Source organism: Pistacia vera, unplaced genomic scaffold (assembly GCF_008641045.1).
Source record: "Pistacia vera cultivar Batoury unplaced genomic scaffold, PisVer_v2 Contig213, whole genome shotgun sequence".
NCBI classification, from domain to species: domain Eukaryota; kingdom Viridiplantae; phylum Streptophyta; class Magnoliopsida; order Sapindales; family Anacardiaceae; genus Pistacia; species Pistacia vera.
In genome coordinates, this window is record NW_022196017.1 from 1,214,066 (window position 1) to 1,239,375 (window position 25,310).

The 25,310-nt window shown below is 34.8% G+C and overlaps 3 protein-coding genes across 3 annotated transcripts; all 3 read left to right on the forward strand.

Annotated features, from left to right (window-relative positions):
- The first annotated feature begins 383 nt into the window (after nucleotides 1–383).
- Nucleotides 384–3,287, forward strand: LOC116129679 (CBL-interacting protein kinase 18-like). The gene is made up of 2 exons (XM_031415402.1): nucleotides 384–497; nucleotides 1,376–3,287. The coding sequence occupies exon 2, from the start codon at nucleotides 1,710–1,712 to the stop codon at nucleotides 3,009–3,011; it is 1,302 nt and encodes a 433-aa protein (XP_031271262.1). The 5' UTR covers nucleotides 384–497; nucleotides 1,376–1,709; the 3' UTR covers nucleotides 3,012–3,287.
- Nucleotides 3,288–8,999: 5,712 nt separating this feature from the next.
- LOC116129770 (adenine/guanine permease AZG1) lies at nucleotides 9,000–11,216 on the forward strand. Its single transcript, XM_031415507.1, has one exon. It carries the CDS (start codon nucleotides 9,280–9,282, stop codon nucleotides 11,047–11,049), a length of 1,770 nt encoding a protein of 589 aa, XP_031271367.1. The 5' UTR covers nucleotides 9,000–9,279; the 3' UTR covers nucleotides 11,050–11,216.
- A 3,130-nt stretch (nucleotides 11,217–14,346) lies between these two features.
- LOC116129715 (phosphoglucan phosphatase LSF2, chloroplastic-like) lies at nucleotides 14,347–18,626 on the forward strand. The gene is given in 8 exon segments (XM_031415432.1): nucleotides 14,347–14,396; nucleotides 14,510–14,566; nucleotides 15,648–15,673; nucleotides 16,290–16,311; nucleotides 17,482–17,665; nucleotides 17,969–18,139; nucleotides 18,347–18,523; nucleotides 18,525–18,626. Coding segments are annotated over 8 exon segments (717 nt in total). The 3' UTR covers nucleotides 18,555–18,626.
- Nucleotides 18,627–25,310: the final 6,684 nt, after the last annotated feature.

Below are 25,310 nucleotides of genomic sequence, written 5' to 3' on the forward strand. Positions count from 1 at the left end.
TTTATCTTCAATAAACTGAAATATATCTGGGAATCATCGATAGAATATATTGAAATATAGGGTATAATCACATTCAAAGTTTCTAGATTCATGATTTGTTCCAATTAAGGGAAGGTTTTTTCTAAAAATTATATTATATGTGGTGATGACTATGAGATGACACCAAATATTGCTTTACTTTTATAGGAACAAAAAACCCAATTTGTATCGTCTAACCGAACCCAATTTCTACGGTTAATTATACTTAATGCAAATATAGAATGAAGTTTTATCAGGGTGAAAATGAAATATAATAAAATTACCAAAATACCCTTTCATCTAACCCGTCATTGGTGGAAACTGAGTGACTGTACAGCTTGCATGTCATTATGACAACAGAAAAAGCTCCAAAAAAGCAACCAGACAGATCACTTTTCTCCTTCTACATCTAAATAAAGCCAACTATACATATACCATCATCTCTTGACAAACTTCTGCGTTATGCTTTGATACACAAGGTATTAATTTTTCCCTTCTTTCTAACTCTTTCTTCGTCCGGTTCCTTTTGTTACATTATTTTCACGTACGGATTTATTGCATGGATGAATCTAAGCTATTAATTATCTTAAGATGTGGCCGTGTTTTGGGTTCTGATCTTGTGATTTAACTTTTGTTTCTGGGATTGTGTTTCGTAATTTTTGATCTCATCTTGTAAAGTTTGTATCTTTATATTATTTTTCAGGTCATGGCTTTTGAGATGAATGTGTTTGTGTCCATGATTTATTGTTAAATGGGATTAAAACAACGTAGATAAATAGAACGAAAGAGGGCTTTTTCAGTGTTGAGGCAAGATATATGTACATTATCTCAAGGGGTGGCTGAGTATGTAAAGGTTTCAGATTTAGGAAGAAAGATTCTGAAAGGCTGAAATTGAATTGACAGTAAACTTAATTTCAGGAGCCCATATGTACATCAGTACATGTGTTAATTTTGAGAGATCATTGAGCATCTGTTCTTTTCTTTTATAGAAATGGCCTATGTATTGTTTAAAGAGTTCTTTTATGTCTGAATGTGTTTTGCATTTGAGCATTTCTTATTGTTTTTCAGGTTTATAGAAAAACTAAATCTGATTTTATAAATGAGCCTTGTGATGCAATATTTTTATGGTTGGTTGGCAAATGGTGCCGCAAGCTTCCAGTGCGCTTTTTTGGATTTGGCATGCCAGTGATTGGCAGTGTCTATCCTTTATCATTGTTTATTCTAGGTGATAATGCCCATATTCATTTGCACCTTACAAGCATGAATTGGATTACATTATTTGTTTAATAAGATTTTTCTATTATATGCTTGCTGATATAGTCCCTGTCCTGCTTTGTTCTTCATCATTTTCATGTAGGATCAAAGTACAATCCCAGGGAATGCAGAAAGATGTGCTTGACTGCTGACAAATTCTTTTCACAACCGTACGAGGTTCCATCTTTGGAGTTACCCTTATTCATCTGTGATGGGTTTGTATGCTTAAAACAGAGCACATTTGACCTCTGGGTCCCAACAGACGATGTAACCTCACATGGAACTTCTGTTGTGCTGAAGGACAACTTTTGCGATGACGGCTGAGTTCTACTCTGAAGACTGCTGCACATTGTATAACAACTGATTACATGAGCAGGAGATTCATAATAGAAATAGTGTTCTAGGAATCAATTCATTATTAAAGTTGAAAAGTAAAAATGAAGGTGTTGAGGGAAAAGTTTGAGGTGGGGAGATTGTTAGGCCAAGGAAACTTTGGTAAGGTGTACTATGGGAGGAATCTTAACACTGGTCAGAGTGTGGCCATTAAAGCAATTGACAAAGAGAAGGTTCTGAAAGTAGGGATGATTGAACAAACTAAGCGAGAAGTATCTATTATGAAACTGGTTCAACATCCAAATGTCATGCAGCTTTATGAGGTAATGGCCAGCAAAACCAAGATTTACTTTGTCATGGAATATGCCAAAGGCGGTGAGCTCTTCAGCAAGGTAGCTAAAGGAAGGCTGAGGGAAGATGAGGCAAGGAAGTATTTTCAACAGTTAATCAGTTCTGTTGATTTTTGTCACAGCAGAGGTGTTTACCACCGTGATTTAAAACCAGAAAATTTACTGCTGGATGACAATGGAATTCTAAAGGTTTCAGATTTTGGGTTGAGTGCACTAGCTGAATCTAAGCGTCAAGACGGATTACTTCACACAACCTGCGGAACCCCTGCCTATGTAGCTCCTGAAGTGATCTGTAGAAAAGGCTATGATGGAATCAAAGCTGATATCTGGTCTTGCGGGGTGATATTATATGTCCTACTAGCTGGTTATCTCCCATTCGACGATTCAAATCTAATGGCCCTTTACAGAAAAATAGCCAAGGCAGAGTATAAGTTTCCGAGTTGTTTTTCATCTCAAGCACGCAGACTGCTGTCAAGAATCCTAGATCCTAACCCAAAGACTCGGATTTCCATTGCAGAAATAATGGAAAATCCTTGGTTTAGAAAAGGACTAGTATCAAAACCTCCTAAAAACAAAACAGAAGTTAAGGAACTGTTTCCTCTAGATGATGTTGCAGCTTCTGATTCTACCAAAAATATTGATCCTCTTCAAGCACAGAAAGAGCCAGACAAACCTGCTAATTTGAATGCTTTTCATATCATCTCACTTTCAACTGGTTTTGATTTATCTGGCTTATTTGTTGGAAATGACCAAAAGGAAGAAGTAAAATTCACATCCATGCATTCTGCCTCTGCTATCATATCTAAACTGGAGGACATCGCCACGGATTTGAGGCTTAAGGTAAAGAAGAAGGATGGAGGACTCTTGAAATTAGAGAGATCACAAAAAGGTAGAATGGGGATATTGTCCATTGATGTGGAAATATTTGAGGCAAGTCCATCATTTCATTTGGTAGAGATTAAGAAGTCCGGTGGTGATACTATGGAATACCAAATGATGTTGAAACAGGATATCAGACCAGCTCTGGAGGACATTGTTTGCACATGGCAAGAGTGAGCAGCACCAGCATCAGCACCAGCTCTAGCGCCACCGCCATCTACATGCTCCTTTTGTGTTCTCACTTTGTAAGTTTTCTCTTGAATAACATGTTCATATTGTAACCGGTCAAATGGGTCCATTTGACACCTCTAGTTGGATCTATAAGGGCTCCATTTGGCACTCAAAAGAACACTATTTCCACCTAAAACCGTTGGCAGTTTTGCATATTGTTGATTTAACAATGTTATGTAATTTCTAATAAAGGATATGCAGTGTGAATATGTGGTTCTCTGATAATTGGTGATCTTTATTGATAGAGAAGTATTGCTGTCATTTTTGCCTAGCTTAATCTAGGAGAATCTAATTGGTACCATAGTTTTATGAGGAAGAATTTGAAGTATCTAAAACTGTCTAGCTGAAGGAAGAGCGAAGTAACATTAGAGATTGGTTTCTATAAACCTTCTAGCCTTCTAGCATGTTAGAGTTGCAAGGCTTAAGCATTTTGGGTTAAGAATTTGAAAACGTAGTCAGAAAAGGCCCAGTCCTGTTGCTGCTTTTGGATTTTAAATTGAGATGCACTAACATGAAATGGACTAGTAATGAATGAATTTTTGATCTAGATCCGGTATCAATTTCTTCTTGGGCTTGATTAAAATTTGAGTCAGAGCTTCCTTATGAACTATACAAAACCAGATCCACTTCATATAGTGAATGCATGTTCCACATAAATTTAGCAGACTTTTGAGAATCTCAAATTGAAATAGTTTGCCATACTCAAGGTCAAGAATCTTTTATTGAATGGGAAACCAACTAGTGATAAAAGTAGGGTGTTCAATAATGCCATACTTGATTAGGCTATTGGATTTTCCATAAATTCTTGAATTTGAATAACAATATGCATATATAAGGCACTGAAATTTATTCTATTTTGGTGGGTTTGATGCCTTAATGTTAGTCTTCAGATTACTTAGAAGTCTTTGATATACCATTGACCATAGACTAATTGTTTGTTATATAAAATTTATATTCCTTGTCCAATAGCTGGCGTGGCATCCAATATGAGCATATTTTTTTTTTTCTCCTTCATGCATGACACTATCACATGACAAAGCACAAGGGTGGAGCATATTTTTGTTTTATGACCGTTCTTTCTCTAACAACATGTTGGCAACATTTTGATACTCCCGAGTCTAATTTGGAAGATATCTCTCCATGTTGAATATTTCTATTATATCAACTCACTCTAACATGCACACATGAACTTTACGACGCTTACTTATCTTGTGTCATTGTGCACTTGGCCACGCGAGAATATTAATGTCACAGAAGATATAGTAGTGATGATCATATAGAAAAATATTTTACTGCTATATTGTGCTGGCAGTTTAGCATTTGCACCTTGAGCAAATTTGGGTATGATTCCTTTTTCTTATTTAATTCAGATTCTATCATCTTGTAGTATATGAATGAATTGGACGCCTTTCTTGCGGATGGATTGGTTATGTGAATTTTCTGCATAGAGTGGTAAATTAAAAGCAACTTTGATTAGTTTATAATTCCATAATTGTATTGGATCAAAAAACAGCCTAAAAGTAAACAAAAAAAAAAAAAATCATGAATGAAATGGGGAGATGGATTTAATAGATAAAGGTTTCAAGTTGTCCCTATCTCTTATTCAGTATCTCTAGTGGATTTTTTTTATCATTTTCAGTCTTATTATTCTATTATCTTGATTGTTTATTAATATTTTTTGCTGGGTATGATTCGGGTGAGGATCAATTTTTGTTGAAAGTTTTGCACGAAATGAAGACCCACATGTCCAAATAATGTTAAATATTACACCATGTGATAATAAACAAGAAAAAATGTTCTCCAATGTCCTATTCACAAAAGAGAAAGAGATTGTCTCCTACCCAGAACAGTTTCCACTTGTTAAGCATCATTGAGGCCCTCAAACTTATAAATCTTGATATGACTTCCTAATCTCATAATGCAAAGTATCCCATCTTGTTATGTTCTTGATAACTACCATTCTTATACTGTATTTTTATATTATTTGCATTTTCCTCTTTCTCTTTTTCTTTGCACATCATACCCAATATAATTAAAAACTTCTCCATCAAAGTTGGCCACTTGGCTTTGAACAAACTGCTCTTGCTTTGTGGGGTCTCCCCTCCTTCTTTTAAGTGATTTAAGATTGTATAGACTTCTTCATTAATGCCTATAATGTCCATTTTGATGCCTCTTTCAAGCAACAGATTCCCACTTCTGGTTTTTGCACATGTTCATAGTTTTTGCAGACTTTTTTTTTTTTCTTTCCTAAACCAGTTACTCAAAGTTAAAGTTGAAAGAAATTTGTAGCAGCAAAACAGGTCGAATATGTAAATCATCTATAACTACAGCTTTTTATAATTTCAATTCCCTTTTATCATAGGTTACTATCAACTTTTACTTTGATGATAACCAATAGGCTTTCAACTTTCTGCAAAGTCCACTACAGTCACAGTAGAAGGGGAAATTTAGGTGCAGAAGCACTTTGAAGGGAAAAGGATGTAAAAAAAGTGAGAAAAATTCACATGATGCCTGTCAAGCCTTCAACGAACGAACCAAAAAAAAAAAAAAAAAAAAGAAAGAAAGAGGATAAGAGGATAAGATTGGATATTTTGGATGCCCTGAAGGCAAAACCAAGAAAAATTAATGCAATAATGAGAAACAGATTGAAGCAACTTATACTTAGACGAACTTCACATCATCTTTCACTAAGGGAAGGCAATTGCTTTGGAACACATAAATAATAATGCAAATAAAAAATGCTCTTCTTTCATTACTCAATGACCATTCAAAGTTGTTGGAGAAGATAAATCATGTGGACCCTTTCATAATTTTACATTAATTTATTATTATTATGGTGTTTTGTTCTGCCCTAATTGTGTCATCATTTGAACTGAATTCTCTTTGGCTTTCTGTCTAAAGTTAGTAGGGATTCAGTGAGACCCTTATGATTAAGGAATAAGAATTGTTTCAAGAACCAAGTACTATTTGTTTACATTAATTATTAATTATAAACCCCCCCCCACCCATTTCTAAATCTAGTCAATTAAAGCACCTCAATTTGATCATATGATTAAGGAATTTTTTTATTTTTATTTTCAACATTATAATTAAAGCAATTAAGGCTAGTGTCATTAGGAGATATCATCACCCATGAGCCAAAATCAATGTCCCTGCAAACAACCCTTTATCTTTTTCCTAAATTTTTAACACTTTTTTTTTTAATAATTGTCCGAGAGAGCTTACGCACACTTATACTAATTCTCACGGAGAGTTATCTTAAAACAATCCACTGTCATGGCGGTTCAGATATATCATGAGCAAATCGAACTTGAGACTGTGGATTCTACCCATTTGTAACCCCCTTTAGTTCGCCCTTACCACTGGGCTACCCCTTTAATACTTGATTTAATATCTATTCCATCTATTATTCATATAAATTTCTGAATTGGGTTCATACTTCCAGTCATTTTCCTTAAGATTATTACTTTGGATAAGTTTGATCATACTTTCTTACTTAATTGTTAAGGGTTTGCATGCCTTTTAAAAGATGAAGAAAAAATAAAATAAAATAAAAATTACTGCTTTATACCAAATCCAATTACCCATAAAAAAGTTATTATAACTTGGTGCTTGTCTCAATCACCTAAAAGAAAATTTTGACACAATTAATTAAACTCTAGCTTCTTCAACAATCTCAAAATTAGTGGTAACATAATGTCTTCAAGTAAAGGGGCAAGTCATGCTTGAAGATATTAATTCTATAATTCTTTCATTTGAAAAGATGACAAAGCTAGGTTAATTAGTCATTAGTGCTGCCACCCCAAATCAAATTTTATTAATTTTCTTGCCTAACCAAACACAAAAGAAGAGTTATTATATGTTTCAGATTATTTTAATTAACGGAGTTCCTCAATTATAGCTCTGATGAAGTGGGTATAAGATTCAGGAACTAGAGAACAACTACTCATGAAGAGTTGACCCACTCCTGGTTTGGTCTGAGTGTTGGGGAAAATTTGAAGCCATTACGAGCTTCTCCATTCACTCCTTGTCCTTCTTGTCCATGGAAGTAGATGAAGCATTCATTACTATAAAGAGTACAATGTCTACTTGAAGACACTCTTGAGAAGTTGGCCACCCCTTTGGTTCAGTCAAATTTAATAGCTTTTGGATTTTAGATATGTTAAGTTTGTATGTGGATAAAGCAATTGTCAAATTTTGGATTCAGCCAAGTAGATATTGTCCTTTTTGAGATTATGATCCGAATGGTTCAATGTTTTGGAACTATTACCTACTCGGATTTGCTTTTGGCTTTATACCTTGAAACTAAAACTGATATTCTTTTAGTAGTATGTGAAAGAAATTGTGATTTATTATAAACCTCATTTATCATTTTTTGCTTTTTATTTTTGGTGACCGGGGTATCCAAGTCAGTTTGCACGTACCTTAAATTAATCCCTGAGTCCATTGAACATCATACAAACCCAAAGGACCAGGTAAACCACAATGTTATTGTGGAATGATAGGTGACTCAAAGTTTTGAACCCTGAACTCAAAAAAGAGAGCAAACCTCCTTGATCGCCAAACTAATCTCTTGGGATTCATTTATCATATTTTGTTCTTTCATGTAGTGGAAACAGAAAGACAAGCAAATTACGATTTTGTAGTTGACCGTTTAGAATTGGTAGATCAACTAAAGCAATACTGCAACTGAGTGTTTTGAATAATGGCTTCAAGTTGATAAAAAAATAAGGTGGAATCTACTAGTATTAGATCCATGATGTGGGGGATTCCCTTTGACCTTAAAAGCTGGCATTTCCAAGTTTGACAGATAAGGGTTTTCCAAAATTCTAGTTACTAATTAGCCAGATAAGATGTTCTGAGTTGTATCATTAGAAAATTCTCTACATAATTTCATAGGCCAAATTGTTATGAAATTTTGTCATTTTATAAATGGGAACGTTACGGTATTATTATAATATGAACCAAATAAGCAAACACATGGGTGACAAGATCATTGCGAGTGGTAGCCAAATCAAACTGTTGAACCAAAGCCGCAGACTGTTTAACATAAAATTTAGTTCGAGGAAGTCAACTCTAGCCATTACTCTCTTATATTTGACAATTTCTTCTCCATTGGCTTTGCTTTCTAATTTGGCAACCCCGATTGCAACTTGTATCAACCCACCACCACACTTCTCCATTGCATTTCACAACCACCCACCCATTTTAAACCCCCCGCCAAAAAAAAAAAAAAACAAAAAAAGCCCCTTATATGGGGCGGTTGCATGCCACTCACAACATCATTACTACTGATTAAAGTCTGTTGATAGACGTTGTATCCAGACACATGGTAGATGGATTCTTAGAGATACTATCCGTTTTGGGACTTAGTGCCTATACAGTTTTGTCCTGGAAATGTGTTTTTGGGTAGTGAGAGTGTTCTTGTAAGACTTTAACACCAACACAGTCCAAATTTTGTATGTATACAAGAGATTTGAGGGAAGAAAATATGATAATTATATGGGGTGGTTGCATGCCACTCAAAATATCATTGCTACTGATTGAGGTATGTTGATGGACGTCGTATCTAGACACATGGTAGATGGATTCTCAAAGACACTATTCGTTTTGGGACCTAGTGTCTGTACAATTTTATCCTGAAAATGTGTCTTTGAGTGATAAAGAGTGTTCTTGTAAGACTTTAACACTAACACAGTCCAAACTTTGAATGTATACAAGAGATTTGAGGGAAGAAAATATGATAATTATATGGGTAATTTTTCGAACATAAGAAATTAATATGTTTTATAAGTGTCAATATCCATTTGTCATCATCTCCATCACGCATAGTAATGAAAAAAATGTATGAATTTCTTACGTATACCTAACATGACAGCGCAAATAAAGAAAATCAGTTGCAAAATAAGGCTCAGTTTTCACACTGCTGAGAAACCGATATTACCCATTTGACACCTCTCTATAGTCTATATACTTTCTCCAATAGAAAAACCAACCTTTCCTGAGAATCTATCCTTCTTTCCTTTCCTTTCAGTTACAAATCAAACTTTGCCCACTAATCACTCACTCTCTCTTTATATATTTATATATAAATACAAGTATATATATAAATATCTCTGGTTCTCTAATTCTCTTGGTAAATATATACGTATATAGAAAACCAAACTTGGTTTTCTCTACTGGCTTGAACGTGTTTTGGTTCAGTGGCTTTATCATGGAGAGTAACTCCTTGCCCCAACAAAAGCCGAAGCCTTTAACACGTCTCAACGCTTTTGTAGCCAAGAGTCGAGTCGGGAAGCGGTTCAAACTCAATGAACGCAACTCTACTTTCACCACCGAGTTACGAGCCGGCACCGCCACGTTTCTTACGATGGCTTACATTTTAGCCGTCAATGCTTCCATTCTCGCCGACTCTGGAGGAACCTGTACCGTTGCTGATTGTGTACCGCTTTGTTCAGACCCTTCCATCGCTGTCTCCAACTGCACCGGGTCCTCTCTCCGGGTCGTTCAACCCGATGATTCATGCAAGTTCAACCCGGTTAACCCCGGTTACTCTTCATGTTTAGATAAAGTACGTAAAGATCTTATTGTAGCCACCGTGGCTTCTTCTCTTATTGGGTGTTTAATAATGGGCGCCTTTGCAAATTTGCCACTGGCCTTGGCTCCAGGTATGGGCACCAACGCTTATTTTGCTTATACGGTTGTCGGGTTTCACGGTTCTGGTAATGTTCCTTACAAAAGTGCCTTAGCAGCTGTTTTTATAGAAGGTTTAATCTTTTTGTTCATTTCTGCAATTGGGTTCAGAGCCAAACTTGCTAAACTGGTTCCAAAACCGGTTCGGATCAGTTCCTCAGCCGGCATCGGGCTATTCCTTGCGTTTATCGGGTTACAGAATAACCAAGGAATCGGGTTAGTCGGGTACAGTTCATCAACTTTGGTGACTCTTGGAGCCTGCCCCAGATCCGCTAGAGCTGCAGTGGCTCCCGTTATAACGGCAGCTAACGGCACTGTCAGTTTAATGCAAGGCGGGTCAGTTTCCGGCGACATTTTATGCCTCCGGGACAGAATGGAAAGCCCCACATTGTGGCTTGGCATTGTTGGGTTTGTTATAATTGCTTATTGTTTAGTGAAAAATATTAAAGGGGCAATGATCTACGGGATAATTTTTGTAACGGGGGTTTCTTGGTTCCGTAACACAGAAGTAACGGCGTTTCCTAACACACAGGCTGGAAATATTGCCCATGAGTACTTCAAGAAAGTAGTTGATATACATGTAATTCAAAGTACAGCTGGGGCACTAAGTTTTAAAAGCATAGGCAAAGGCTATTTTTGGGAGGCTTTAGTCACGTTTTTGTATGTTGACATATTGGATACAACAGGGACATTATATTCAATGGCTAGATTTGCCGGATTTACTGATCAAAATGGTGATTTTGAGGGTCAATATTTCGCTTTCATGTCAGATGCCATGTCAATTGTCGTAGGGGCACTTCTCGGCACATCACCTGTAACGACATTTATTGAATCGTCAACTGGGATCAGAGAAGGTGGACGAACAGGGTTGACTGCGTTAATAGTGGCAGTATATTTCTTTCTAGCATTCTTTTTTACACCGTTGTTGGCATCAATACCGGCATGGGCGGTAGGACCACCGTTGATATTGGTGGGAGTGTTGATGATGAGATCAGTGGTGGAGATTGAATGGAATGATATGAGGCAAGCTATCCCTGCTTTTATAACATTGATGTTGATGCCTTTGACCTATTCAATTGCTTATGGGTTGATTGGTGGAATTGGTACATATGTTGTGTTGCATATTTGGGATTGGGGTGTGGAGTTCCTTGCAAAATTTGGTATTGGGAAGAAGAAAAATAGTGGGGCAATCGAGATTGTTAGAGGAGTAGAAGTAGAAGTAAACGGAAACGGAAACGGAAACGGAAACGGAAACGGAAACGGAAACGGAAAAGAAAATGAAATGGTGTAGGTGTCAACGATATAATTATGTATACATTTCGAATGATTCAAACGTTTTAGTCTTTTTTTAGACTCAATTTTCAATTTTAGATTTCATTAGAAGGAAGATATTTGAAGAGATGGGTCCCAAAAGAGATTGTAAATAATAATATTATAATGTAATTTAATGGTTTTTCACCTTCACCTCTCCAATTTTTCTTCTTCTTTTTGTTTTGTTTATGTCTATAGATGGAATACAATGTAACAACCCCATTTGGGGTCAAACGGGTAGTGATTGATTTTCAAATAAAAACAAACAAGGGGATTGAAATAGGAGTTGGATGATATTATTAAAGTAATCGTTTTACTTTAAAACTATGAATAAATTGGTATAAATTCATAGAAGCAAGAAGCATAATCCAAGACACAAGGGCATGAGGCATTAGGTAGAATAAGATAAGAGATTCTCGAGTGTGTTCATGAAATTAGAATCATGTATATTTGTCACAATGAGGAGATAAAACAATTAAATTGAAAGAGCATCATAAAGTTAGTTGGATAATTAAAAGGCCAAGTGTTTTATTGATACATAGCCATCAATCTATGAATGAGAACCCCAAGGAATTAACTCTTTTATCTTATTGAAACACTGATTTCTAGTGCTTGTCGCTTTCCCTCTTTAAATTATCATCCCACATAATTTTTATGTAGGGCAAACCATGGCTTTATTAGGTATCCTCTGGTCCTACTGTTTATTACACAAGGGCCACCTATAATACGCGCATACTCTTGTGAATTATTGAATTCAATGATTTAGACGAGAGATTACTTTGATAATATAACATAATATGAAGATGAAGAGTAACGTTACCGGCGTATAACCTCTTAAATTCAATAACTTAAATGAGAGATTACTTGTATAACATAATCTAGGAAATATAACATAATATGGAGACTTCAATAACCCAATAATATGTTAATTTATGTTTGTCTTTGATGACAGTAAATGATTTAGACGAGAGGTTACCCTCATAACATAATTAAGATGAAAACTGTAAGACCCATTTACAGTATTGACGTAACATTACATGTGTATGAACCCTTAATTTGAGGATAGGGATTTCAAAGTCTACCTAGAATACCATGGTAACATTATATCGATATAAACTATTGGATCCAATAATCTAGAAAAAAGATTGTCCCCAATAATATAACATAATACGGAAACTCCAATAATCCAATAATATATTAATATATGGTTGTGCTTGCTAGCTAGTTGATTATATAAAATTTCCACGGCTTAAGTGTGTTGTGAGATCACATTTAGGATCTTGCTCTTTTTGCTAGTTTTATATTGTAAATATGCATCTTTGAAACCCACATATATAAAATAACATAAAGGACAAAAACTATATAATATAATTTGTCAATGAGATAAGTATCAAGCTACAGATTATAAATACATCTATCCTATAATAATTAAATGTGAGATTAAAGAAGCTTGAGGTTAAGAATTGATGTCCCAAGGTGCGATCAAATCTCTGTGTGTGTGTGTTTATGAAATCACTTAATTGTGTTAGTGGGGAATTAACAGATATGAAGTAGAGACCACACATTTGTCCTGGTGTTGTGGTAGTGGAGATTTAAGAGGATAATTAGAAATTGATAAACTGACAAAAATAAGAGTTAAAATTGACCATCGACTTTCTGAAATAACAGAAATCCTCTTACTTGTAAAGAATATAAAGTGGTGCGGCACAAAATGATTCGAAAAATGAAAAAGTAAAGTTAACTCATTAAATGAAGATAAATAATGTGTCAATTAAACCAGGTTCGAACCCCTCTAACTCCCAAGATTGAAGCAGGTGATCATAACATTGAGATGATGTGCTTAGGGGTGGATGCTACTTTAATGGTAAGCCCTCAATATTTAAAAAAAAAATATTAATATGTACAATTTCTGAATTTTGGCCCATCCTAACAGAAATATTAATGTAGAATTAGTTTTTATTTTGGCATAACCTAATAGAAATCTTTAGACCTGCCCTTGATTGTGCTAGTCACCTATAGAGATTAGTCAAAGTGCACACAAGTTAGCCCGAACATCTTGCTTCAAAATCTTAAAGAGATTTTTATTATTAAATCAGACTTTAAAAAGGTTGGTCGTGTTTAACTCTAATAAGAATACATAAAGAAAAAAGAACCAAAAACTTTCACCCAGAAAAAGGTATTCGGGTCCCAAAAGAGAATCAAATAGAAGTACATAATGAGAGAACTTTGAGAGATGATTGGGTTGAGAAGCTCCCTTATGCTCCATTAATTAGCTTCCAAAACATGTCTTATTATTATTCTCTTTGTTACATGATAACCATTAATCTTTGTGAGCAGCACATATTCTTGCCTTATTGTCCATCTGACTTGGAACATATATAGTGAACGTGTCAGGTAAAAAGGCCATTTTTGGGGCCTTTTTAAACATCAGTATAAGCTAAAGCTTTCTCATGCTAATTAAATTTTAAGTACAACTTGGGATCTTCATCTTCTACAAAGACACGTATGGAGATTCTTTCTGCACAAACTCAGTCTTAACCTTTTTCTTCTGCACTTGTCTCACTCCAAGAATGGTTCAAATATGCAAGAAATTTAACAAATAAAAGTAACCCTTTTCTATTTGGGTACTATATATGCGTCAAATACATCAGCCATGGAAATAAAGCCTATATGATTACTAATCCAATAAGGAAAGAATCCCATCTTAACAATGGAATTCATACAGAAAATTAAGCTAAAGATGGCTATTATTTCCTGAATGGTTTCAAATGTTTTGAGTATTATTCAAGTAAAGTCTTTGAATGAGATTGAAAATGTAGATTTAAGTAGGTAATTATGACGGTAGAATATTGTACTAATCACTTATAGAAATTAGTTGAGGTACATGCAAAGATGCTAAGTTCCAAAAAAAGAGATTGAAAATGTTGCATTTTCACATGGTGATTGAACTTTCTCTTTAGTTGGAGAATAAATAAGAGTGTTGCTAATTCCACCCCACTTAAATCTGAGGGCAGTGGCTTTTGGGCTTTTGGCAGCCCATTACAAGGTGATTCTTGTTAATTGGGCCAAAAATCCAAAAGCCTATCACTTTGCCATGGATATGGGATTGACTTTTGAGTGGCTTTAGAAATATTGCATTCAAAAGCTGTTTCTCTTTAACCATTAACCTTAAAAATCAAAGGGCATTATGGTTAAATAACTAGTATGCTATAAATTCCTGTACTCAGCCTTGGTAACAAAACAGGAGGCAGAGAAGAAACAAGGATGAGTTGTGTAGATGGTAGAAGTTTCCTATCTTCAATCTTCAAGTGCCCTCTTGAAACTGAAGTTTTGTTTGAGAAGAGGAAATCATCATGCAATCTCATGCTTTCCAGACTTTCTTGCAAACTATCAGACAATGAAACTCGAGGAAACCCCTAAAGCACAAAAGTCTCATTCAGAAACAAAACCAACAGAATGGAAGAGTACAACATTGCCATGAAGAAAATAACGAGAAACCCTTATAGGTGCGTTTGGATCAGGGGCATATAAGATAACATAGGTAATTTTCGTTTATTTTGCAAGATTTCGATGTTTGGTTTGCAAGTAATAAAAATTACAAGAATCTTTTGTTGCAAATAATGTTTACTGTTGGTAATGTAGGGGGTAATCCGATACCCTCCCCTAAGGGTGTTATTAAATTTTATCAAGTAATATGATTTTTATACCTATTTTTCTCTTAATTAAATACCATTTTAGACACAATTGCCCTCAAATCTCTATCAAATAACAATTACCCCAACCCCCCAACATTTGAGAAATTAGCTAAAACACCCTAACCACAGAAAAGTTTTAAAATTAACAAAATACCCCTAGCCACCCATTACAACTGTCGGCCTTTACTCACCACCACCGATTGCTGGCGTCAGTCGTCGTAATGGCGCACGACCGACAGGATCTAACATGTCGTGCGCCAATAAGACCTTTTCCAGCTATGAATCTGTGATTCATGACCGAAAATGATCAGATCTTACCGTTTCTATGGTTGTTTCATGGCCATCAAATGGCCATAGATATGGTTGTGAAACGGCCACAAATATGGCCGTTTCACGGCCAAAGATCTGTCATTTTCACAGCCAGATATGTGGTCGTCTTTGGCTATGAAATGGCCATGGATTTGTGATCCATGGCCGAAAATGGCTTTGTTGACGAACGACCAGCCATATATCGCCAGTCATGCACCATTACGTAGATTGTTGACGGTTGTGGCTGGTTGTTGGTAGTGGCTTGGGGTGGCTGATAATGATTTTGCTGCAAATTAAAGTTTTATATGGCTAGAGTACTTTAGCAAAATTTCAAATGTTGGGGGTTAAAAGAAATTATTCAAAAAATAATATTATATTAATATTTAAAAAGGAGGGCAATTTAGTAATCTATATAACATACCCACCCATTTATCATTCCAACCAAATATATTATTCATCAATTTATTCAAACCAACTAAACATATTTTTTAGACATTCCCAATAATCTTTAAAGCAATTTATTTTTCCATTAATATAACATCTCTTATAATAAAATATTATATGATCCAAATGCCCCCTATGAATATGACCATGGTCTAGGTATGTTCAATTTACTTCTTTTCATTTTGTATCTGCTTTTCTATTAAATTTAGTTTTATGTTTTAGATATTTCCTGGCTTTTTTGTTCTAGTAATGATGGATAAAATGTTATTATATTAGTCCGAATTTTGGATCTATAAAGCATGCTCTTTTTGACATTGGTTCGTGTTGGATAATGTGACTTGGCTTCTAGAATCAGATCCCCATTAGTTGGCTAATTAATTTTCTATTTGAAATTGACCCTTTAGGAAATCCTAAAAGGGAGGTTAATTTAATGTCAAATTTGGGTCCACAGAGAAAATTCTAGCTCTATTCACACTAATCAGTGGAGCTTTAGGCGCCGCAGGAACAAGTGGGGAATTAATTCTAAACAGTGTTTGCATCTTGATGCATAATAAATGTGCCATTTTTTAAAGTTTATTGGCTTTTGAACAATCTAATATGAGGCGGTTGAAATTCCTTCTTTTATAGAAGTTATATGTTCATACAAGCATGCCGTTTTGTTGGCACAAAAATAAATATATGAGTTCTTAAATTAAGTACTTGCATTATATTTTCCTCAAGATGATTTATTTCGGCTGCTTAAGTATTCTAATCAATCATGTGCGGTTGTCAGGCATGAACTACACCTTGATCATGTTAGAAATACAGTAGAATCTCTTTATAGTGATACTCTATATAGGAATAATCTCCATGTAGTTTTAAAAACTTTCGATCCCAACTTAGGCCAGTTATAAATAAGAATAAATTTCGTATTGTAATAAGTTAAAATTTTTCTAGGTCCCGTCTTAAGGAACTTGCCTCTACATAGTAATAATTATATAAATATTGCAAAAAAATATATGCTATGTTATATTAAAGGTTTAAGATGAAATAAAATATTTATCTAAAGTTGTTTGGGACAATTATTTATGCTTTAGAGTTGTTACCACATCTTTTATTGAAGCCAAAATATTTATAGCTCTCAAGCATGTTTAGAGCTTCTTGACACGAAATTTTTGGTATTTCTGTACTATCATCCTCATAACCATCTTCTTTCTCTTCTTGTTTAATTCCAGTAATGATTAATTTCTCCTTCAGTTAAAATATATACAACTTATTGCTCATTTGAATGATAAAGGAAGAAATTAATATTCATTTGATTAGTATAGTGAAGTTGTCGAATCTGATAACTCAATCTTGCAATGACTCTTTGATATCCATTTCCATATTATCTTAATGTTATTAAAATAATAAATTGAAATCATAATAATACTAAAACATGAATTATAAATAAAAAATCAAAACAATAATTCTTATAACTATATTTTTATTAAGTTATAACCCACTCATAGTAATAAATTTAGTTGATCTCAACATTATGACTATAGAAATGTTCTACTGTATTTTATATTTTAAATAAGTTGGTCCACGTATTAAGGTTGTTTTTGAAATAATTAAATTGGCTAAGGGGCATGATGGTCATTTATCTTTGATGGAGAGGTGACCGTAGTTAATAAAATAACTGCAGTTATGGAGATGTTAAAACTACTACATGTAAAAGGGATCTTCTCTCTCTATTTCTAATTATTCATTACATTATTTATCAAAAGAAGAAACCACTAGTAAAGGAATAAAGGGGGAGATACAGTGCTTTCTTTCAGGATTTCTCATGGATTTAAATATGTAATACTCTTTTCTTAACTAGTGAAAATACATTAAGTTTCAGATATTAGGATTTATGTTTATGCAATTTAGGGTGTAGAAATATAATTATATTATTGTTTCTTTACCATTGATGAAATTGCTATTAAGTTTTTACATATAACTGATAATTTGATCGTGGGTTCTCAGCCCCAGAAACCTGAAGATATTGATCATCTGAGAAAGGGAGAGAATGTTGCCTACATACTAAACTTGCAGCAGGACAAGGACATTGAGTATTGGGGAATTGATTTTCAGCCTATAGTGAAAAGATGTCATGCAATTGGTATTCGTCATATGAGAAGACCTGTAAGCAAATTTTTCTTCGTTTGCGTATGCAATTTAAACATAAGTGGTGCAATTTATATTAGGATAAGGGTATCATAGGAACAAGATTCTGCATAGCCAAATTTTATACTTTTCTGGACAGTTTCATGTGTTATGTCCAATTTCTTTGTTCTAACAGTGATTTTGCGATAGTTAGTGAATGCATCTCTGTTGGAGGTTCAGGACTAGAAACTGTTCAGGGTCAATACTTATTGTATCCATTTCATTCTCAAGTTTGGTGTTTCTGGCTATCTTCCTTTCCATGATTTTAAGATGCTTTTGTAGGCAAAAGATTGTTATCCAGATTCTTTGAGAAGTCAATTACCAAAAGCGGTTTCATCATTGGAATGGGCCATTTCTGAGGGGAAAGGAAAAGCATATGTGCATTGTACTGCTGGATTGGGAAGGGCTCCAGCTGTTGCAATTGCTTACATGTTCTGGTTCTGTGGCATGAATGTTAGTTCTTGATTCCATCCTTGCCTTATATATCTTGCCTTATATTTCAAGCAATTAGTACTGCTTTAAATTCCATTCGTCAGGTTAGACTTTAGAGAATGAGTCTTCCACTGTTCCTTTTAAGTTATGCGGCTCAATAATTCGTAAGCTATGGCTATGCTTTCCTTCTCCTGCCTGATTATGACTTTGGCTATGGTCTCTTGACAGCTGAATACAGCATATGATACGCTAACTTCAAAGAGACCTTGTGGACCTAACAAAAAAGCAATACGTGGAGCTACTTATGATCTGGCTAAAAACGACCCATGGAAGGAGCCCTTTGAGAGTCTTCCAGAATACGCTTTTGAGGACATAGCAGACTGGGAGAGGAAACTGATTCAAGAGCGCGCGTGTCCGTTCCCTCCGTGGAACTTGAGCATTTAGGTAATTATCTCCGTCCTAGAATTCATCCAAGACGTGGTGCTTTGCTCCCAATATGTGGATCTCTTCAGTGAATAGTACATCTTACCATTCAAAAACTAATTAGTCAATTCCCAACAATGAGTTGTTTATGTAGCTAGGCGATAAGTCATGGTTATCCAGACAGCTTCAATCTTGATCACTAGATCCTTAATAAGCAATAAAATATTCATGCCGTTCACTTTGGACCACATTTAGGCAAAAAACTTTTATGTGATTGAAAGGATATCCGAAGTTCTTTTTGTTAGTGTTGTATAATGGGAGCTTATGTTATTGTTTTGAAGTAATTTGCATGCTTGACAGGCTTCATTGTTATATCATAATGATGCTCGGGGCTGAGAGGGAAGTGGAGAAGCAGTTTCATAGCAGTGCTCAAACCAGAGAATAGCTAGAGCTAAGAGTAGCTCTGGCCAATCCAAGAGGAACTGTGAATATATAAATCAAACATATATAGCCACATAATAAGCTTCAATTTCAAATTACCTTATTGTATCTTTTACCTTTCGATATATAAAACGTTAGCTGAAGTCGGCTTTCTGCTTTCCTTTCTGCATCGTATCACTTCATTGATTTTGCTAATGGACTTTGCTAAAAGTCAAATATAATCTGCTTGTCAGATTGATTTGTAGAAGGTCTAATGGTGCTCGGCCGGCTTAAGCATGGCACCTGCCTAGGGCTCCCAAAAAAGTGTAAAAGAAAATCCCAAATTTGTTATAAATATATTTACAAACATATTGTTAGTATATAACTTTTTATCCAGGCTAGACCTCCCAAAAAAGGCCAAACAGGTCCAAATTTGTTACAAGTTTTTTTACATATATTTATAAAAACACCACTGTTATATAGTTTCGAGCAAATGACATGTTCTCATAAAAGGTTTGACAAAATGATAAGTTTATGCCTTTGGTTTCATATATTCCAGATTCACACTCCCAAATTAACACATTTCGTATCTTTTAACAATAAAATGCTAAAATTGTCATTTATATATCTCAAATTTCTCACCACTAATTCAATCTCAAAAATCGGCATAAATCACCTTCACCATTCTACACCGCTATAGTGCCGCCGCCAACCGTTTGAAGCTAATTCCGATCGATTTTCTCACCAAAATCAATAGAAATCATCATTTTTCAAGTGCTTTCCTAACCTAGATAACCCTCGATTTCGCCGAAATCTACCGATTCTCGCAACCCAGCTCCACCATGCGCGACAGCCATTTTTGGCCCTTTCAACATATACCTGGTGTCGTTAGCCTTCCCCGACACCACCATCTTCCTCCCGTCAGCTCTCTCACCAAAACCCTTATCATACCTCACCCATTTACTCTACTATTCGTCGGCCACCGGTACTTTTTGGGCTGCGGCTTCTCAAGCTTTTTCCAGTCAATCTTGGCATTGGAAATCACCTATTTTCAAAATTAAAGTTAGCAAAATCTTATTTGTGTTCAACCATGTCATAAGAAAGATTAAGTAATTTGACTATATTATCAATTGAAAGAGATTTGGTTTCTAAACTTGAATACAAAAATTTAATTAGTGATTTTGTATCTTAAAATACAAGAAAAATAATTTTGAAATAATTTGTTTTAATATATGCTTATATTATTAGAAGACCCCAAAGTAATTTTTGCCTAGAGTCACAAATGTTCTTGAGTAAACCTGCTTGATTACTAATTTTTTTAAGATTGAATTTTTATTGGTAGACTTAATGGAATGATATATGATATAATTATGATGTGCCCCTTAGGGGATCTGTAAGAGTCGTCTGGAAGCTTTCATCCATTCTCGTAAACAAAGGGACAAACCCGCATGCATGCAAAAGCAAAACTAAAGCTATGTGAACGTAACACTAAAAGCTTACTAAAGTAATCCATACAGTTTAATGTGTTAATAACATAAAACGTAGTTGCTTTGTCAGCATCCTGAAAATAATTCTAATCTTTTTTTATTATTTCATATGTCTTTTTTAATCTTTCTAGTTTCAAAGCAATAACTACAGTAATAATTTCATCTATAAATGTGAACCTACCATACGCAAGAATTTGTGTTAGCCAAAGAATTTTCTATTATTTTTACTGTCGAATCCATTTTTCTATTTACCATTCGCTACTATGTCAACCAAAAACCCTAGCTTTCCACCACCATCTCAATCTGCCGACGTTAAGAAAGAAGGGCCATCGGCAAATAAAGCTATGTTGGCTGGTTACGATGGAAATCATTCATCTGGTAATGGTGCTCAAGGGAGGAGTGGAACTGTCTCGAAGGATGCCCTTAACCATTTTCATAATGCTTTTCCACCCCCATCTACAACGCCAACATCAACTCCGCCGGATTATCCGCGCGACGGGCGTTGCATGATAAACGATCCGTGGAGCAAATAGTTTCAAAACAGGTAAATATGGCAAAATTCTCTTGGATACGATTGGATCATTATTTCCCTGGTGGACGGCCTCCGTTCGTCCACGTAACAGGCCTCTTGCTCCGATCTTCCTCGTGTGAAAATATAACTTGATATCCTTTATTTATTAATAAAGCTGACCGCATGAAATGTAGGTTTAGGGTTGATGGTGGCAACTTTATATGGATGGTGGCGTTGTGAGTCAAAGTTTCGGGTTGGTGAATCGGCTATGTATAAGTTTTAAGACATATTAATGATACTCATCGTACAATATTGTATTGATCTTTTTATTTTATCATTTTATTTACATGTGTTTGAGATTTGAAATTTGAAATTTGGGATTGTTCTTAATAACATGACTACCTTTGGAAAAGGGTTTATGATAAATTTATCAAGCTTTTATAATAATGATATTATTGTTTTGAGTTAAGCTTTCCTCGATTATGCATTAGGCACATGCTTAAAGGATTTGTTCAAATCGGTGGCTCAATAAAACATTGTTGTTTTATATTATATTGGAAAATGGAAATGGGAAGAGGGAGTCAAATTTGTTAAGGCTATTATAATATGTTTACAAAAGCATTTATTTATTTATTTTGGTAATCTGAGGTGTTCAGGTAAGTTTGTACACACCTCAACTAAAGTGAAGCTATATATTAAAATTAGAGAAATAAAATATGGATTATATAACTTTTTAAACATAATAAGTTAATTGAATTTATATATTTGAATCATTATCATACTTTTTCCTTTGGCCTGACTCAAGATAATACTTGTCATTGTACACTTCCCATTGTCTAGGTATAATACTACGAAACAATGTTATCTAGCAGCATCCCCAATAAGTGACAACCTCTAACCCCCATTAAGGATTTGAATTATCCATATTGGGAGGTTTATTTTATGCAAGATTTCAAGAAGTTGTTTTGCAAAAATAGAATATGCCACAAACCTTCTTTATCTAGGCTAATACTAAATTTCATATGATCATAATATCTAGCTCATCAACTGTGGAACAAACTTTTTTCTTTTCTCTCGACTAGGAAAGGAGGAAGGAAGAGAGAGCGGACATATAATTATTCTGCCAACTATAAACACATCCTTGAAGAAATTTATTGGAACAGCCAAGTATAAAATCAAATACATTAAAGCACAGAACCTAACCATAGAGTTAGCATACTGTTAAAGTTAGTTGTCCAGCAAGAATAATAACAACAATGAAGCTGTTTATCTGGGCAAACAATCTTCTTCTACCAACAGAGCTTGCAACAGTCATGGCAATAACAGTCACTTTCTGCAATTCAGCAAAGAATGGTGGACCAGTAAGATTCGGATATGGTATAAATAATACAACAAAATGCATTTCAACAAGAGAAAGAGAAAAAAAAATAAAAGGAAAGACAATCACCAAAAATCTGGAGCAACCATGAGTAATCAAAGCACATTAATCTCAATTCAATATGCCAATCTTTAATTGTTAACCAGTAATACAGTGACAAAATTTGAACTAAAAACAAATAAGGTAGTGCTTGATATAATATAAATGATCTTCAATAACTTTCAGTCAAAAATACAATACAAGTCAGACGCCGTTTAAAAAACCCTAAATACACTTCTGAGAGCAGGGCTACTTTACCTGAAAATAGAAGAATGAGGAGACAACTGCACTCAGCCCCAGGAATAAAGACACATACAACAGATAAGTTGATGAGAGTATAAGCCAGAGTCCATCTAGGATAGCCCCAAGACGAGGCTTCACAGTTGAAATAGATAACTTAGGAGAAGATGCTTTGGCTGCAGGTGCACTCTGCACTTCAGCCTCACTATGTTGATCCGAATCAGCTTTTCTAAATGCAAAAGCAACCAGGTTAAAATCTTATGCAGTGGGGCACTAAGTTTTAAAAGCATAGGCAAAGGCTATTTTTGGGAGGCTCAAGTTTTGCATGTTGACATATTGGATACAACAGGGACATTATATTCAATGGCTAGATTTGCTGGATTTACTGATCAAACTGGTGATTTTGAGGGTCAATATTTCGCTTTCATGTTGGATATCATGTCAATTGTCGTGGGGGCATGTCTCGGTGTGTCACTTGTAATGACGTTTATTGAATCATCGACTGGGATCAAAGAGGGTGGACAAACAAGGTTGACCGCGTTAACAGTGGTAGGACATTTCTTCCTGACATTCTTTTTTACACCGTTGTTGGCATTGATACCGGCGTGGGCGGTAGGACCGCTATTGATATTGGTGGCAGTGTTGATAATGAGATCAGTGGTGGAGATTGAATGGAATGATATGAGGCAAGCTATCCCTGCCTTTATAACATTGATGTTGATGCCTTTGACCTATTCAATTGCTTATGGGTTGATTGGTGGAATTGGTACATATGTTGGGTTGCATGTTTGGGATTGGGGTGTGGAGTTCCTTGCAAAATTTGGTATTGGGAAGAAGAAAAATAGTGGGCAATCGAGATTGATAGAGAAGTAGAAGTAGAAGTAAACGGAAACGGAAACGGAAACGGGAAAGGAAATGAAATGGTTTAGGTGTGAACGATACAATTATGTATACATTTAAAATGATTTAAATGTTTTAGTCTTTTTTCAGACTCAATTTTCAATTTTGGATTTCATTAGAAGGAAGATATTTGAAGAGATTGTCCAAAAAGAGATTGTAAATAATAATATTATAATGTAATTTGATGGTTTTTCACCTTCACCTTTCCAATTTTTCTTCTTCTTTTTGTTTTGTTTATGTCTATAGATGGAATGATGTAACAACCCCATTTGGGGTCAAATGGGTAGTGATTGATTTTCAAATAAAACAAACAAGGGGATTGGAATTGGATGATATCATTAAAGTAATCGTTTTACTTTAAAACTTTGAATAAATTGGCAATAATTCATAGAAGCAAGAAGCATATATAATCCAAGACACAAGGGCATGAGGCATTAGGTGGAATAAGATAAGAGATTCTTGAGTGAGTTCATGAAATTAGAATCATGTATATTTGTCACAATGAGGAGATAAGACAATTAAATTGAAAGAGCATCATAAAGTTAGTTGGATAATTAAAAGGGCAAGTGTTTATTGATACATATCCATCAATTTATGAATGAGAACCCTAAGGGATTAACTCTTTTATCTTATTTAAACATTGATTTCTAGTGCTTGTCTCCTTTCCTCTTTAAATTATCATCCCACCTAATTTCTATGTAGGGCAAACCATGGTTTTATTAGGTATCTTCTGGTCCTACTGTTTATTACACAAGGGCCACCTATAATGCCCCCGTAACATTACTCCTATGAATTATTGAATTCAATGATTCAGACGAGAGATTACTTTGATAATATAATATAAGAGTAATGCTAGTTGTACAACCCAATCTTACAACCTTCTACATAACAGCTTGTCATTAGTCAGCTCGCAAAATAGGTCTCGCTTGCTTGTATAGGTCCCACCTACCTATTGCAAGATAATCAATGATAAGCTGCCACATTGGGGGTTGTAAGAGAAGATTGTCAGAGAATGTTGTAGACCTAGCATTATTGTATAATATAATATGAAGATGAAAACTCTAAGATCTATTTATGGCCAAAGTAACATTACTCACGTATAACCTCTTAAATTCAGTAACTTAAGTGAGAGATTACTTATATAACGTAATCTAGGAAATATAACATAATCTGGAGACTTCAATAACCCAATAATATATTAATTTATGTTTGTCTTTGATGACAGTAAATGATTTAGATGAGAGGTTACCCTCATAACATAATTTAGATGAAAACTTTAAGATCCATTTACAATATTGGAGTAACATTACCTATATATGAACCTTTAATTCAAGGATAGGGATTTCGAAGTCTACCTATAATACCATGGTAACATCATATCGATATAAACTATTGGATCTAATAATCTAGAAAGAAGATTGTTGTCAGTAATATAACATAATTTGGAAACTCCAATAATCCAATAATATTGTAGAGTTAATCTGCACTTCTAACACTCAAACACATCCACCAATTTCACACTCAACACACACAAACGAAAAATATAAAGAAATCAAGAACAAAGACACGAATTTTTACCCTGGTTCTCTTATCCTATATAGGATAAACTACATCCACGTTAAGCTCAAGAAACTCAGGAGCTCGCTGCACTAAAGATTAATACAACCTGATATAAACAGATTTTACACCCCAAACTCACTCTTAAACAGCGTATCTCTCTCTCACAATAACCTGGAATCTTTCCTATGAGAACTCTAAAACAGATCCTCAAGACTCAAAGGGAAACGTAGCCGT

Bases quoted from the DNA above. Each gene is read 5' to 3' on its own strand.
- LOC116129679 (XM_031415402.1), top strand. From the start codon at position 1,710: ATGAAGGTGTTGAGGGAAAAGTTTGAGGTGGGGAGATTGTTAGGCCAA.
- LOC116129770 (XM_031415507.1), top strand. From the start codon at position 9,280: ATGGAGAGTAACTCCTTGCCCCAACAAAAGCCGAAGCCTTTAACACGT.